General features: G+C 46.3%; 2 protein-coding genes and 1 long non-coding RNA gene across 3 annotated transcripts; 2 read left to right on the top strand and 1 right to left on the bottom strand.

Annotated features, from left to right (window-relative positions):
* Positions 1-20: 20 nt before the first annotated feature.
* Positions 21-5,679, top strand: hoxc12a (homeobox C12a). The gene is made up of 2 exons (XM_061272474.1): positions 21-2,749; positions 3,756-5,679. Exons 1-2 carry the CDS (start codon positions 2,083-2,085, stop codon positions 3,992-3,994), a joined length of 906 nt encoding a protein of 301 aa, XP_061128458.1. The 5' UTR covers positions 21-2,082; the 3' UTR covers positions 3,995-5,679.
* A 5,709-nt stretch (positions 5,680-11,388) lies between these two features.
* LOC133150221 (uncharacterized) lies at positions 11,389-13,105 on the bottom strand. Its single transcript, XR_009713740.1, has 2 exons — positions 12,825-13,105; positions 11,389-12,509 (listed from the first exon to the last, which is right to left on the bottom strand). It is a non-coding gene; the product is annotated as an uncharacterized LOC133150221 (long non-coding RNA).
* hoxc11a (homeobox C11a) lies at positions 13,058-15,688 on the top strand. Its single transcript, XM_061272608.1, has 2 exons — positions 13,058-14,072; positions 15,196-15,688. Exons 1-2 carry the CDS (start codon positions 13,247-13,249, stop codon positions 15,426-15,428), a joined length of 1,059 nt encoding a protein of 352 aa, XP_061128592.1. The 5' UTR covers positions 13,058-13,246; the 3' UTR covers positions 15,429-15,688.
* Positions 15,689-16,243: the final 555 nt, after the last annotated feature.

Here is a 16,243-nt window from a genome sequence, read left to right as displayed (position 1 = left end):
GCCCCGAGCAGACCCCGCACGATAATTTGAAAGTCAAACGCGGACGCTCGGCAGCGGACGAGCGGAGGACGCCCCGCACACGGCCCGCTTCGGTCCAAGGTAAAAAGGCGATTTCAGCCCGCATCTGCTGGCCGGCTGCTCGCGCAGGCACTCACGCAGACATGCAGTCACGCAAGCAGGCAGGGCCGTTTTGTGGTCCACGTCACATGGGATCTTTGGCTTTATTCTCGGAGGGGCTTGATAGGGAGCACTGAGGCTTCTCGTAAGAGTAGCGCATTAGCTGTGATTACAGTTGGAATTGAACGCAGCACAGCTCGCGTGCGTGCGGGCGGCTGCGGCTGCGTGTAGCGACGCACAACCGAGCACAATTCAGCAAATGGTTTGGAAAGGAGCCTTTCTGCGCTGCCACGTGTCGTGTGATGAGATACACGCAGCATCAGCAAATTTCTGCTCTCAAATGTCTACAGGCTTGCAAAACGACAAAAGTTCCCTTCGAACTATTGCTGCAGTTCTCACATATCACTGCGCGGGCACATTTTGGAGCACACACGCACGTAACTATCACCTTTAAAAGCCGCAGTCTGCACATTAATGACATACTTGTTATTTGCAATTATAGGAAGGGATTTCTTTCCTTATTTTGATTCCGTGCATTTTTCCAGGCCAGATAACATTTACGTAATAAACACGCACGCACGCACACAATTGCGCACGCGCACGCGCACACACACAGGCACAAAAGCACAAACTTAAAACACGATGAGCATAATTTAATCACACATGCCAGAACGTTGTTGTGTATTTGTTTCTAAACATTGACTTGACCAAAGTCGCCTTTTTTGAGTTCAAAACCAAGTTCAAGCAACCGTGAACTTGGCTTGATCATGCATGCGCGCCGCTTTAGCGGTTGCATTTTTTTTTTTGTCTCATCCACGTGAATTAATGCAAAAAATTTGCCTCAGCTTTATTTCTTGAAATACTTTTTGCTGTTGTTTCATGAACAATTTGTTGTTGCTGAATTAATACTGAAAGCTATGGATTTTTGTGCTCAAAGTGGACTTTGGGCCCTGTTGTAAAAGTTCGTGTGAATGTCTGTGTGTGCCACGGGCTGTTTAATGTTAAATAGTAGCACAGACACAACATGTTGTTATCTGTCACTTGTATTTTGTTTTATTTGACTCAAGATGCGGCAAATGTTTGTGGACGGTCGGGAGAAGTGAGTCCACAAATCAAGTAATTAGCCGCATCGGGAAAATCTTTGCTGTTTGAATGAGTGAAGTGTCCCCTGGCTGTTATCCTGTAAAAATCATATAAAAGAATTGTGAGAGAGCTAACAATCCCACCAGAGTTAGTCAGTGCGGCTTTATTGGACCTATCTGTTCAACTTGTTCGTGTGAGCCGTACTATAGAATATTACGTGAAATACACCCTCTTAAAGTTACCTTATAGAGTGCCCCCTTTCCCGTTTTTTTTTTTTTTTTTTTTTACAGAGGCTTCAACCTGCTGACCTCGTCTTACTGTAAATAGGGCAATGAGCATTATTCGTTTCTTTAAAACAAGCTTGTAAAATTGGGACATCACGACTTTATGTGACAAGGAGTTCAACCATAATTTGCTATACAAGATGCCACATGCATGCAAGCCCTCATCGAAGGGAGCAGTTTTCACGAGATCGAGCATTTAACAAAAATAATAATAATAAAAAATAAAAAATAAACTTTTGCCAGCTTGTTAAGGTATTAAACGAGGCGACAGCCAGCTTTTTTAATGTGTGACATTTAATGGCGGACAAAAAAAGGCAGACCTGGCTTGTTTTGCTCTCACGATTCAAGTCAAGAAACAGACAAGATTGCTGGATTTTATAAAAAGTTTTATGGTCTTAAAAAAATAACATATAAAGGGTTATAGAGAGAAGTGGATGTTTTTGTTTTGTGTGAGCCGGAGCGAGTGGGTGGGACCCCGTGGAGCAGAAGTTGGCCTAGCCACGTGGTCTGAGGCTGACCAATCAGACAGCCCCCCAGGTTTAACTATGTTAAATGTCAGATTGCAATAAAGTAGAAGCTGTTGGTCGGGCCCGCGGAAATGGGCGAGCATAATCTCCTTAATCCAGGGTTTGTGGGACCTTTGGTAAACATCCACACTGGAGACACCTTTTATTTCCCCAATTTTCGAGCCTCGGGGGGACAACTGGCGGGGCTGCCGTCTCTCTCCTACCCGAGGAGGGACAACGTTTGCTCCCTCCCGTGGAATCCTTCGGAGCCGTGCAATGGATACTCCCAGTCCTACTTCAGCAGCCCCGTTTCTATTAACCCCTCGTTCAACCGCTCGTGCGAGATCAGCAGAGCGGAGGAGGCCAAGTGTTACTACGGCAACGGGGCCAGGGAGGCGTGCGGCGGCGGCGGTGGCGGTGGCGGTGGCGGCGGCGGCGGAAGCTCGGGCTCCGGTGGCCTCAAGCGAGAGGACAGGGCGAGGGACGCATCCTCCTCATCCCTGACATCCGAGCACGGGATGCACGCCGGTATCGGCGCCACCACCGCCTCCGGCGCTTCCGTCTCGGCCGCGGCGGTGGCCGCCTTCGCCAAGTACGAGTACGGTAACGAGCAGCTGACGCAGGATCCTCCGTCCTGCCAGTCCATGGAGTCCGACTCCAGCTCGTCCCTGCTGAACGAGAGCAGCAAGCCCCCATCCAGCGACACGCAGAGCCTTGTGTCCCCGGGAAGCCACGCCAACAACATCGCCGCGGGCGGAGGTGGGTGCTCTTCATTTCACATTTTGCTTTTGTCGTTGTTTGTTTACGCGTCGTCGAATCTAAGCTGCATACGCGTGCACGAGTGTATAGAAAAGCGCCAATTAGTGCTGCTTAGCGTTAATGTTGTGCGGGAGGCTTCTGCAGCAGGACCTGCGTGGTGCGCATACGCCACTAGGGGTTGCCCTAAAAATAGTCCAGGCAAGCGCCATGTGCTTTATTTTCCGCGTCCACTCCACGGTGGAGCTCCCTTTTTCCCGAAACGACAGCATCTTTGTCACCGCGCTCCCACGCACGCACGCCCGCCCGCTCGCTTGCACGCGGGTGCATGCACCTTGCCTGCTTGCCTGCAGAATGTGACTTTTGTCTTGGTGGCGCGCCCACGCGCGCCCTCGACGCGTCTTTATTAAAAAATAACCGTAGGGATAACAAATATCAAAATAAAATAGCCACCAGAGAGACATCTTTTTCGCTCGACTGCCGCCTAACTAGTTTACTCTCTCTTGTTTTTAATGACTTGTAAACGGAATTAATATCTGTTGCGTGTGTACTCAACGCTAATTTAACATGACCAGAAACAGGCAAATAAAGCAAGCGCGCCTTCATTATCACGTTAATGCAACTTTAACTGCGACAATAAAACTTTGTGCTGTGCCACAAAGCACCCCGCTGTACGCCGGAAGAAGATGAGCAATGAACACGAGCAATGATTTTCAGGCGTCAAACAAATTCCATTAGGCTTGGCATGCAGGAAGTGACTGACTGCAGGTTGCATAAGCATGCATGCAGGCAGGCAGGCAGACAGGCTTCCTAATTTCAAGCAAGAACTTTTTGCAAGAAAATAGCCCGAATTTCGTCTGGCGCTTTTAGCATGCAGTGAGCCGCCAGTAAGATGACGCCCCTCCAGACTCCCCGTAACCTTGAAGGTGACCGTGATTTTGCGTTATCAGCCGACTGCTCCGGCTCCTCACCATCTTTGCCCTCTTCCTCCTCCTCCTCCTCCTTGCAGGTGCCCCGTGGTACCCGATGCACACGCGGACCAGGAAGAAGCGCAAACCGTATTCCAAACTTCAACTGGCCGAACTGGAGGGCGAGTTCATGCTCAACGAGTTCATCACCAGACAGCGCCGGAGGGAGCTCTCCGACCGGCTCAACCTCAGCGACCAGCAGGTGAAGATTTGGTTCCAGAACCGCAGGATGAAGAAGAAGAGACTCATGCTGAGGGAACAAGCTCTGGCCTACTTTTAGTGCTGACGATGCGGCTGCAGAAGGTGAATCCACAAGGCACTCAGAAAAAGAAGGGAAAAAAATCAAAGCAAAAAAAAAAAATCGCCAAACCTTCTGTGCTCAGGTGGTCTTCGAGTGCATGCACGGCCTCTTCTTCACCTTTCCAACGAAGCTTTTTTATTTGATTTTATTTTTTTATATAGCTCTGCAGCCTTCTCCTTCCCTTTCCAAGCCGGTGTGTGACATTCGATCAATGCTGTTTATCGCACAAATTCGGGGAGCTTCAGACAAGTAGGCTCCCCAATTCGACGGAAACGAGCCAAATTTGAACATCCACAGCATTTTTCTTGTGCGTGTGTGTGTGTGCGCGCGCCTGTGTGGACGAGAAACGAAAGAGGGCTCATTTTGCTCACACTTCCAAATTCGGGAAGACGCTCAAAAGAAGCGCCGGCACTCGAGTGCCTGGTTGCGTCCACACAACCACTCCGCTGATAACAGCACGCACACGCGCTCGCTCTCGCGCGATTTGTTTAGGCTATGCCACGTTTGGGCCACGCATTGTGGGCACGTTCACGGTCACGGGCAGCAAGCGTGCAAGTGCGCACGAGGAGAGGCACGCTGGAGGAAAAGTCCGACAAATGTTAGGAGGCAGATTGTCCATTATGTCTGCGCTCGTCTGCTTCGGTTGTACTATTTCCTTTCGATTACCTCTTAAGAAATGCTGGATTAAAAAAAAAATCAGTTGACATAATGGTTAAATAAAAAACTCCATGCCGGCATTATTAATATAGATGCGTTTCAGACCTGATGGTGCCATTCGAACGGGCTTTTTTTTTTTTTTTTTTTTTGTTCCAGGCCTAAAACATCGTTTGAGAATTTCTGGTGCTCATGATCTTAATGCATATACTAACACTATGAATAATGACGATGAAGTGTGTGTGCGCGCTCCATTAATTGTCGCGGGACGATTGCAGTGCGCCATCTGTCCCGTCGAAGGAGTGAGCGGTGTATTTGCGGCATGATATTAATGTGAATTTACTTCAAGTCCTTAAATGCGGGCGGCCCACTTTTCATGTAGGTGACGTTTCTCTTCCACTCTTCTCTCGCTCTCTCGCTCTCTCCCTCTCTTTCATTTTCGTGTCCAAAGCGAACCTTTGCTCATGTCTTATTGTTGACGTTCTTCTTGGAGCGAGGCCTTGCTCGTCCTCCCTCGGCGCCCTCGTCCTCCCTTTCCCCCTCCTCTTCCTTTTCCTCCTCCTCATTTGCCTCCTCCCGAGGAGCAAACTCGTGTCAAACTTTGTCAGGTGTAATTGTGTGGATCGCTGATCCGCGCACGGTGCGTTCTTGCTATGTCATGTCGGTGCTTTGTTTTTTGATGGTCTTGAACAATAATGTCGCATTCCATATCCAGCCTCTTTGTGGTCGCGTAGGACTTGCAAATGTAGGCCTGTCTCTCTCTCTTTCTCTCTCTCTCTCTTGATATACATATATAAATATATACTGCCAAAAAGTTGGATATGGACAAAAAGTATCCCGAAAATGTTCCGTGTCGTAGTTGTTTGTCCCAATGATGAATTCCTTTGATTTGGTCCCGCCTTTGCATTCCTTTCTTTGCGCTTGTAAGGATTGCTCCATTGTCTTGTATAGTCCTAATGATATGAATGTATCTGCGTACGGTCTTCAATAAACACAATTATTGCAACGTCGCTCAGTCTGGTCATTGGCTTGAGTGCGCGCCCGCTCGCCCGCGTGCGTGCCCGCGTGCGTGGGGGATGACGTTAGTGCAGAACCTGAGCTGAGCGGTGGCTTACTTCCGAGGGCATGCATGCAGGGCACCTTGAGCGGCTTTCTTGGCACCTAGATGCTCATTCGGTGAAGGAGGCACGCCAGGCAGGTTGACAGACCCCGCTTTTTATTGGGGCACCCCTGAATACAAAAGTAGCTATACGACAGAGGTGCAAGAGCACAAAACAAAACGCAGTCCTCCGACTTGGCTTCTTCTGATTTTTATTCCATTCTTTTAACATGGCACCCTTTCAATTTGAACTTAATATGGGTACTCTACGAGCCTATAACGGTGTAGCTAAACATGCAACAGCTCTGTAAAGTCACTAATGGGGTTACACCCCGGTGCTCCATAAACAGGCCCAGTGGACCCACTCTCCTTTTTTTTCTTTTTTACACGCCCCCCCCCCTCCTCTATCCCCTGGTTTGCACCGGAGGTATAGGCTTATTTGCATATTAAGCGATTGGCCTTGTATGGCGCGTAAATGTGCATAGCAAGCTCTTCCTACTGGCAAAGGCAAGTAAAACAAAATTGTTGATTGTGGCTATCGGGGGAGGCGCATGCACGTATTTGTGTTCAGCAGCCTTTGTTGTTGTCTTTTCGGTCCACGCGCACTGCATGGCATGTCCTGCCAGTGTTTCGTATAAAACAACAGCGGCTTATTTTCTCTCTTAAATTTCCCTAATTTCCTTCGGTGCTCGTGAACGCGTCTGAACACGAATGGCCGTGAGCAAACAGGCGCTGCTTTTCTCAACTTCTTTTTTCGTTCCATGCTTTTTGTTGCATTGAGTTGTTGTCACATTTTTTTTTTTGTTATTTACAAGTGTCTTCCAGACGACGCCAGATCCACGTTGGAATAGTTGCTGCCGCACATTGTGGGGCGCAGATGATGACAAACAGCTGGAAAGCTGCTTCGTCTTCACCATGCACGTCAAATTCCCCCCAATATATGTTTTGCGTTTAAAACCGAAACCCACGTCACGCGCGCCTTGCTCCCATCAGAGGTCCACGTTAGGAAAAAAATATGGGCGATATTACTTTGGTTCAATTTGAGAAAAAGCGGCATTTGAATTCCACGCATAATTGCATCGTTTGGCTCAACACGGCCGTGATTGCAGTGCATCTTTCACGGCAGTGTCAAATGCGCAGTTGGCCGTGAAAGAAGATAAAGTGCAGGTGCCTTCATATTTGTTTGTTGCTGCCTTGTTAAATGGGCCGCCGCGCAAGGACAGGCAGCTGAGCGTCATGGATGCAAAACGCTCCATGCAGCCTGCATTTCGATCGCACTTGCATCGGGCACATTTCCAAACATGCCGAAGCCAAGGTCAAACAGGAGCGCGCGCGGAAAGCAAAACCACAGACGTTGAATGTGGAGCACCAAAACAACGCGCGTGCTCGCGTCCCGCTGCTATTCGGCTTTGTTAAAATGAACAATAATCCATATAGAGGGCGTTTTGAGGCTTTTGATTGTTAATTTTGTTTTGTTTTTCCGCACGACGTGACTTTTGGACATCTTTGGGCATTCTCGCATTTTGACTTAATTGCGCATGATGTCTCAACATCCAGTTTTAACTTAATCATGTCGGCTGCAACTAAACTTTAATGTGCACGCATGCCTCAATATTTTCATTTGCGCCGTGTCGAATGCTTTCTTACTTTTTCTTATTATTTGCTTGGCCTCCTCCGCGATGATCTTTTCACGCAGAATCTATAATATCAGCTTCGCATTATAGGCGTGAGTGCAATTTGTGGAATTTCACCTTCCACCAATAAAAGAGTGTTGAGTGCGGAGAAACCTTGAGACTGCTGCATCCGGATTGTAAAATGTGCGCGGTGGGGAACAATGGCAAGCTCAGGACTAAGTTTGACTTTGAGACTGACCAAATGTGTTTATGGCGGCCTGTCTCCGCGTCTCAAAGGTCAGCGAGCTTCACGGTGCCCTTCGCAGAGAACTTGTGGTCACGTGGGCTGCGTGGGCTTACTGACCTCCCCACCACCACCACTGCCCTTTATGGCGTGGAGATGGCCACAAAAACAGCCAAGAAAATTGCACCACACTGTTGTTCTTGTCCGGCTGTGTGTGCGCGCGCGCGTGTGCGTGTCTGTGTGTGATAAATCGTTTTGAAAAGGGAGCGCGAGCTCCTGCATGTTGTCCTTTGCGGTGTCATCGATTGATTGTGACATGATGTTTAGATGAGTTCTGAGATGTGCCATGCATCTTCTCAACAAGCTTCTTTTTTTTTAATGCCTCTTTCACTGTGTGGTGTCTCCGTTTGACAGAAAAAGAAGAAAAACACGTTTAAAATTGATCCACCTGGCGATTTTACAATGATTGGGCGATCGATTAGTTTTATTTTGGATTCTAAAAGTAGCGCGACTGCAGCTGCAGCTCTTTCCCTATTGCTCCATTTAGGTTACGTGTATTCCCCCCCCTAATACGTCGTGCGCACAATTGGAAAGTATAATAGGCGATGTAATTGTTGCATAAAATTTCGAAATGTTAGTGTGTGCCTGAATGCACCACCAACAAATTCACCGAAAGCGATATTTACAGCATTGAGCTGAAAAAGTGCCATTTGTTAAACTCACTTTTGTAACAGATGTCAAATTAATTGAGCAAACCAGGCTGACACAACAGTTTTTATTTGCCTGCAACTTTAGCAAAACCATTCCCGAGCTCTCGCCCAAGTCAATATCAACATCTCAATCGGTGCTTTGTCTCTGGAGGTTTTTCTTTTTTTTTTCGCTCTATTTTTGGCGTGTGGCAAATACAATTTGAACCATTTGTACACTTTGGACCGTCTTTTAGTTTTGTCGTCCTCCGTAAAGGTCATAAAGACAAAAAAATGGACTCCAATTATTGCCACTCAATAGCCAACACTCTCAAATAAATACAATTAAATAATTACCAAGTAGGCATGAAACATATTTCTTTTAAAATGTTCTTTAGAAATGTATATTTAAATTCGAATGCTCCTTAGCGATTTTGAATGATTTGGTTATTGTCGGGGGAAAAAAAATTCCGGCTTGTATTTACGAGGGACCACTTTAAAATATAAATGTTTGATATTGAATGGAAACAATGTTCCATGGCAGCACAACAAAGCAAATAAGTTGTTTGCTCCCAAACTATTTGCCGAGTTGGTTTTAGTTCTCTCTTGAAGTTGGGACAATTACCAATGTAAAGTTTTGTTGTTGAACATGTGGCAAAGCCACTTTTTACATTAGAAAAACTTTAAATATTTTCGTCAAATGCCCATTTTTAAAATCTCGTGGGAGTTCGTTACCGTGAATTTTTTTTTCCCCCAGCGCATTTATTAATTTGACATTCGTGTAATTTGCCAAACTGAAATGTATAGATAGATAGATAGATAGATAGATAGATAGATAGATAGATAGATAGATAGATAGATAGATAGATAGATAGATAGATAGATAGATAGATAGATAGATAGATAGATAGATAGATAGATAGATAGATAGATAGATAGATAGATAGATAGATAGATAGATAGATAGATAGATAGATAGATAGATAGATAGATAGATAGATAGATAGATAGATAGATAGATAGATAGATAGATAGATAGATAGATAGATAGATAGATAGATAGATAGATAGATAGATAGATAGATAGATAGATAGATAGATAGATAGATAGATAATTCAAAAAAATATTGTGCTGTTGAATCTTGGTCTTCTTGTTCACAGCATGTATCATCTTTCCAGTCATTTGCGCAATAGTTGACTTAAATAGTGCCGAAAGTGATAAGCAACAGCTCCAAAGTATTTTCCAACTTTCGACAAGATGTACAAATAACTGTCAGAATTAGACAATTGTAGAAATTACTCTCTTAGTTATAGTAAACAAACTTTATAGTCATCTGCGGTCATTGCTCGTGACGTTCTACCAAATAATAATAATAATAATAATAATAATAATAATAATAATAATAATAATAATAATAATAATAATAATAATAATAATAATAATGAAGTGAAAGTGTGTTTTTGAAGCACTTCATAGCGGAGGGAGAAATCCGCCGCACGTCACTTATCTTGCTATCTGATGTTGCCTAAACCGCAGAGGCTTCACGCGTGGTGCCTTCACGGCGAGTTCATTTTAAAAACACAGACACACACACGCTCACAAGAGGCCCTTTGGTGCGGCTTGCAAATGTTCGCAGCCTCATGCAGCCAAGTTTAACTGGCCGACTTACATCCAATTAAAGTTATCTGGGCCATGAGGGGGTTGTAACGCGATTACACTGGCTTTCCCCACTCGAACAGAGGGCGGCCATTCCGCTGCCTTCATGCGTGGGTCAGCTCGTGTTTTGGGCTAGTTGGACGCCGGCGGGCGGGCGGCTGCATGCTTTCAAAGCAGTCTTTATTTCGGAGGAGATGTTCTTTCCACGAGGGTGACACCTATAGCAAAACACTGTCATTATATGGCAGGAGCTTGCAAGCAATACATTTTACATTCCACAGCGTTGCTCATAAAGGCAGCAGCGCGTCGACGTGGACCACACCTTCTGCGAGCAGCTCTCAACAAAGACGTGACGTCGATAATATTGCACAATGGCTCGCATCAGACAGCATAAAAAAAGAAAAACAGAAGCTATGGTGCTTTGGCGTCTGCTTATATTGATCGCCTGCCATTTCTGTGCAAACAGGCTGCGCATTTGGTGCAAGCAGAGGCGCCGCGGCGGCCGCTGCTTGTCCAGGGTCCTACTGCGAGCGGAATATCAGCTGCTGTGAGTCAGCCATCCAAGGAAATAAACACATGATAAAGCTCATTCTTCGCTAATCTGCGCGCACCAGTGAGGCGATAGGCGGCCCTTAAAAGCCCCACTAGACAAATATTTCCATGTGATGGACGTTTGCTGCTTCCGTTTTGACACATGATGACAAACGCCCCAATGTAAATGCTGCAAAAGGCCGTGCGAGACTTGCAACGCTATACTTGGCCTCAACCTTTGCGCACTTTGCAAGTCGCGCTCTCAATCTTCACACCGGTTTTATTGGAGCAGCGTCACACGTTGCGTGTATTTTGATAACTCGGCTCGACGGCGTCAAAAGAGCGGCTTAGGTGTTCCACTAACTGCGCATGTTTGTCTTAACCTTAATAAAAAAAACACGCTCCAATTTGACACTCCTCGCCATGTGATTAAAATGCATGCAGTCGAGCGCCGACGTAGCAGTTTCCTGACATGGCGACCGATACTTTGGAGTGTTTTGTTGTCATGCGAGCACAATCTCCTCGTCGTTAGTGACATCCAAATCCCCCTCATTCTCAGGTTTATTGTTTTTTGTTTTGGGAGGAGGGGGGGGGGGCAACAAAAGGATTTAGTGTTACTGGAGCCATTGCAAGTTTTATGGTGGACGTATAGAAACGAGTTTTAGTGGTCAAATTCAAGTGCTGTGTCTGGACAGCTGTCTGCTTTCTTTGTACTTGCAGGATGCATCACGTGAGCCCACCTTTTGTCACCAAGGGCACTAAAGCCATTGCCACCTTTTGCAAACATGCAAGCCAGGGCAACTCTCGTTGTGGCAAATCGGAAAAAGTTCTCCTATAAACACCATGTGCAAGTTTGGCCTTCACAAAATATTGGACAATAATTCAAAAGTCTGCTGCAGGATTTAGGAAGTGTCCAATAATCATAAACAACGGGCCATTATATTAATTCCACCGTGTGATTGTATCTGTTAGTCTATAAAAAAGTGGAAGACTGCCCTCAACAGTACAATGAAAAGTTTACAGCGACTCAGGAAAGAACAAACAAACGCATTTTTTTCAAACCACTCGTTAATTTATTTAAAATAAAGCGAGCAAGAAAACAATCACCCCCCCGCTGTTTAATGTCCACGTCCTGCTGCAAAAAAAATACAAATCAAATAAATAAAACAAAACAAGATCGCAGATGCATCAGCTGGGACTTATTTACTTTTAGAGCCAAATGTCGAAATCGGGATTTTGTTCAAAAAGCAGACAAAGTGCACACAGCGAGCACATTGTTGCACACAAGAAACACATTTCGATGACGCATTCGTTAGCCCATTTCAAATCTTTCTCCTCTTGCCACAGCGCTCTGTGCATGCGCGGGTACCTGCAAATCGCAACAACGGCAACAGCAATAATAAGAGTAATTATAAACGGTTTTTTTTCTTCAGACAATGAAAAACTTTTTAGCTGTTACCTCGACTGCTACTCAGTTTCCCAATATAATAAATAATAAGAGTAGTATAAAAATAATTCATTAATAATAATAATAATAATAATAATAATAATAATAATAATAATAATAATAATAATAATAATAATAATAATAATAATAATAATAATAATAATAATAAAATAATAGTAATGCTAATGTCAAATAAAAGTGTGAGCTTCAGCAGGCGGCGTGTTGTTTGCGTGAGGAGTGCAAGCGAGACATGGTGTGCTTGACGGCTTGTACTTTGTGCAACGATTTCCATGTTTTCCCTCCTGAATCAAAGCCGAACCACATCCAAGTGCATTGTTGTCCCTGCATGACTTGAACAACAAGTCCGAATCACCCCCCCAAGCCCCCTCATCTAAAACGGCCTTTATTAGGACTGAATATGTTCTGCCAAAGTCCCTATCCGCACCTGTGTTTAGTGGCGCAACAGGCTATATAGCTCGCGTGGCCGCCACTCTGGAAATGAACATGCATGGCAATCAAAAAGGAGATCGGCGTCGAAATGGTCTTGACCGTAATACTCGTACCTGCACACAAAAAACAATAAATTAAAAATAATAGCTAAAATCATAAAGTTTTTCAAATACAAGCAGGCTTGAGCACATTTCTGATGTTATGGAATTGTTGTCGGTCACGGCTTGCACAGCCCTCCCCCCCCACATGCAGCTTGCAGCCACTTTCCAAAGGCGTAACTTCTCTTCCTGTGTGTAAATGTCAATGTCAATAATGCTGTGGATAAAATGTCATGTGCAGGAAACGTTACAGGAGATGACCACGGTCCTTGGGTGCAAGAATCCGAACAAGAGTGATCATGACGAGAAGAGTGCGTGGAGCCTTGTTACCTGTCCGTGAGCGCGCCGGCCTTTCCGTAAACATCAACATATGCGCACAAAGTCTCCTCGTGTCAAGGCAAATCATATACACGCATGCTGGTCCTGATTTTGGTGCTTGTATATGAGAATGATTGGTTTGATCCCCCCCCCCCCCCAACATACACACACACCCCGTCTACACGCGCACGTACTCACGCACGCAGGCACGCAGGCAAGCAGGCAGGCATGCACGCACACACCCCAACCCCCTGGATGTAGCAAGCCCAACCACTCCTACATGCAACTCTTCCAAATTGATATATGACAATATCTACTTTCGATCACGTGTCCGCCCGGCGACTTAGACGGATTGCGCGTCATCTCGCCTTCCCCAATTTTTCTGTAGTGCTGCAGCTCGCATCCAAAACATCTTTATCGACGGAGCGCGAAAGATGTTTAACTCGGTCAACCTGAGCAACTTCTGCTCGCAGACACGCAAGGAGCGCACTTCCGACTTTGGGGAGAGGACGGGTTGCGCGTCCAATCTCTACCTGCCCAGCTGCACCTACTACATGCCCGAGTTCTCCGCCGTGTCGTCCTTCCTACCGCAGGCCCCGTCGCGCCAGCTCAGCTACCCGTACTCCGGCAACCTCTCGCAAGTGCCGCCACCGCCGCCGCCGCCGGTTCGCGAGGTGTCCTACGGGCTGCACGAGCCGGCCGGCAAATGGCACCACCGCGGCAACTACGCGTCTTGCTACTCGGCGGCGGGAGAGGAGCTGGTGCATAGGGACTGCCTCCCGCCTTCCACCATGACGGACATGCTCCTGAAAAGCGAGAGCGCCTATAGCCAACACCACGCGCACCACCACCACCATCACCACCACCATCCGGGTTCCAACCACCCGTCGGCGGGCTTCTACTCCGGCGTGGCCAAGAACAGCGTCCTTCCGCAGGGCTTCGACCGCTTCTTCGAGACGGCCTACTGCAGCAGCACGGACAATCAGACGGAAGCCAGCTGTTTACAAAAGGCCGAGCTAGTGGGGAAGCTGCCGGGCGGCGGCGGTGGTGGCGGCGGTGGTGGCGGCGGTGCTGGCGACCCCCAGCAGCGGCGGCAGCAGCAGCAGGAGGAGCAGCCGCAATCCGCCTCCGAGCAGGACAAAGACGCGGACGCCGACGCGGACGACGACGCCGATGAGGAGCGCACCAACTCGGGCTCTTGCACATCGTCCTCTGCGGCCACTAAGGAAGCCAGCGGCGGCTCCAAAAGCAGCCACTCCAGTACGTAGAAGCTGTAAAATGGGGGAAGAGGTGAAGGGAACTAGCCCGCTGTTTTGTCGCTCTCGTTTTATGTGCACTTTTATAAGCATTCAAAAGGATTTTATTATAAGCCCACAAAAGCTCTTTCTTGCAATGAGAACAATTTTTACGATGCTGAGCCTCTTCAAAAAATGACCATGTTATACACACTCCGTGCTGAGAGGCTGTGTGATTTTTTTTTTTTTTTTTATAAAGAGACAGCGCTATTGTGACAAATGGTAACTTTGATCGTGAACTTGCATTGGGCGTTTTATGAAGGGATTTTCTTTCTTCTTGTTGTGCCCACCGTACATGTGTAAAACCCAATTGGGCAGAACATTGCTGTTGGCGTCTTGTGAAATGTCTTTTCGAAAACACTGCATGTCCTTTTGGCCGCCCTGCATGCACGTACAGGCTGCTGTGATCCACACACACACACACACACACACGCACGCATGCTCATTTAACACAACTAACTCGCTGACACTTGGACTGCAGGAAACGGCTATCAGGACAAATAAGCAAAATAAAATAAAGTTGCGATAGTGCTAAAAAATGCCACCCCTCCCATACACACACACACACACACACACAGTATGTTGCTGTCTGCTTTATTTGGAATGCATCTTCATATTTAAAGGGAAAAAACAATTACCAGAAAAGACTATTGCATGTTCCCCAGTTACCTGTTTGATAAGAAGTTATCGGTCCTGGGAGGTGCGCAAAGGCCATTGCAAATGTGGCCAAATGCATTTCAACACGGTGCCAAGAGTGTGTAAATTGTTGAGTTCGGCTCCAGAGGAATGCGAGGGCACATAATGCAGCGAAATGCTTTTTTGCTCTCGTCAATTTAGAAGAGATAAACACGTGCTTAGATGCTGTCACTTGCTCTTATTTACTCCAAACGGTTGGCATATTTTACGCTCCTGGCTTCCATTGCGCTGGTGCCACGCGCATGCACGGCTATCTGACTTTATTTACAATATTAGTATTATTTTTTTTTTGCAAGCCTTGTTTCAGCTCATTAATTTAGGCAATCTTCTTTTCCCCATCTCCACGAATGTATATTGAGAAATAAAGGTATTATTATTTTATTTTTTTGCAGGCACCCCGCGCACAAGGAAGAAGAGGTGTCCCTACTCCAAGTTCCAAATCCGCGAATTGGAGCGAGAATTCTTCTTTAACGTTTACATCAACAAGGAGAAGCGTCTGCAACTTTCCCGCATGTTAAACCTCACCGACCGCCAGGTGAAAATTTGGTTTCAGAACAGACGGATGAAGGAGAAGAAGCTAAGCAGGGATCGCCTGCAATATTTTTCGGGCAATCCCTTGTTGTGAGCGCCCCGGTCCCTGCTGCCTGCCCGCCTGCAGCGGTCACAGTCTCGGTCAGTGGCAGCAAAAGTTGGCCCGCCATCTTGTCCACTCGCGTCGAACAATTGCAAGCGTGGCCTTCCCAGAAATCCTCCGAGGGGGCGCCCACCATCTTTCGCCAATGTGGGCTTATTTTTTTCTATAGGCCTGCGTGAGGTTAAAAAAACATTCATAACAATAAAAAAAAAGTTGCCGTTTTCTTACTGCGCACGGGTGGCGGTGTATTTCTAGCTGGTTCTCAGAAAAAAAAGGCCGATAATAATTAAAAAAAAATCAACTATGCTGTTCTTGAAAGTCTCACAAATAATTATTTGTTTAACAAAATGTAATCATTTGAATGTTTACCGGCTCTCCCCTCTGGTTCGTGTATATAGAATTACGTCCCGGCCGGATAATGTCTAAGGCTATTTTTTTTCCAAGAAGCGATGACAAATGTGACGTCCAATCTGTGAAAAACACACAACACACACACACACGCACACACACACAGGCGCAAATGCACTTGTAAATAAGTCTGCAATTCTTCACTCCACTTTCTCCTTGAACAGCTTTAATACCAGTACTCGTTAAATTATTTGGTGCTTTGGATTCCATGGGGGGGGGGGCACACTGTGTATCAATAATCCTATAATAGCTATATGAAATAAAGTCCAAACATAGAGGCAAAATGGGTGAGGACTTTTTTTGTGCTTATTCAGCTCTTGCATGTGTTTGGGCCCAAAATAGCATCTGAATGTCTCGCGTGCGCCATTTCTCTCCAGACGCCTCGCTGTGCCGTGCTC

The sequence above is a fragment of the Syngnathus typhle genome, linkage group LG2, assembly GCF_033458585.1.
Source record: "Syngnathus typhle isolate RoL2023-S1 ecotype Sweden linkage group LG2, RoL_Styp_1.0, whole genome shotgun sequence".
NCBI classification, from domain to species: Eukaryota; Metazoa; Chordata; class Actinopteri; order Syngnathiformes; family Syngnathidae; genus Syngnathus; species Syngnathus typhle.
This window is presented reverse-complemented; position numbering and strand designations above follow the sequence as displayed.

Bases quoted from the DNA above. Each gene is read 5' to 3' on its own strand.
- hoxc11a (XM_061272608.1), top strand. From the start codon at position 13,247: ATGTTTAACTCGGTCAACCTGAGCAACTTCTGCTCGCAGACACGCAAG. The intron at 14,073-15,195 runs GTACGTAGAAGC...ATTTTTTTGCAG, and splicing joins CTCCAAAAGCAGCCACTCCA to GCACCCCGCGCACAAGGAAG.
- hoxc12a (XM_061272474.1), top strand. From the start codon at position 2,083: ATGGGCGAGCATAATCTCCTTAATCCAGGGTTTGTGGGACCTTTGGTA. The intron at 2,750-3,755 runs GTGGGTGCTCTT...TCCTCCTTGCAG, and splicing joins CAACATCGCCGCGGGCGGAG to GTGCCCCGTGGTACCCGATG.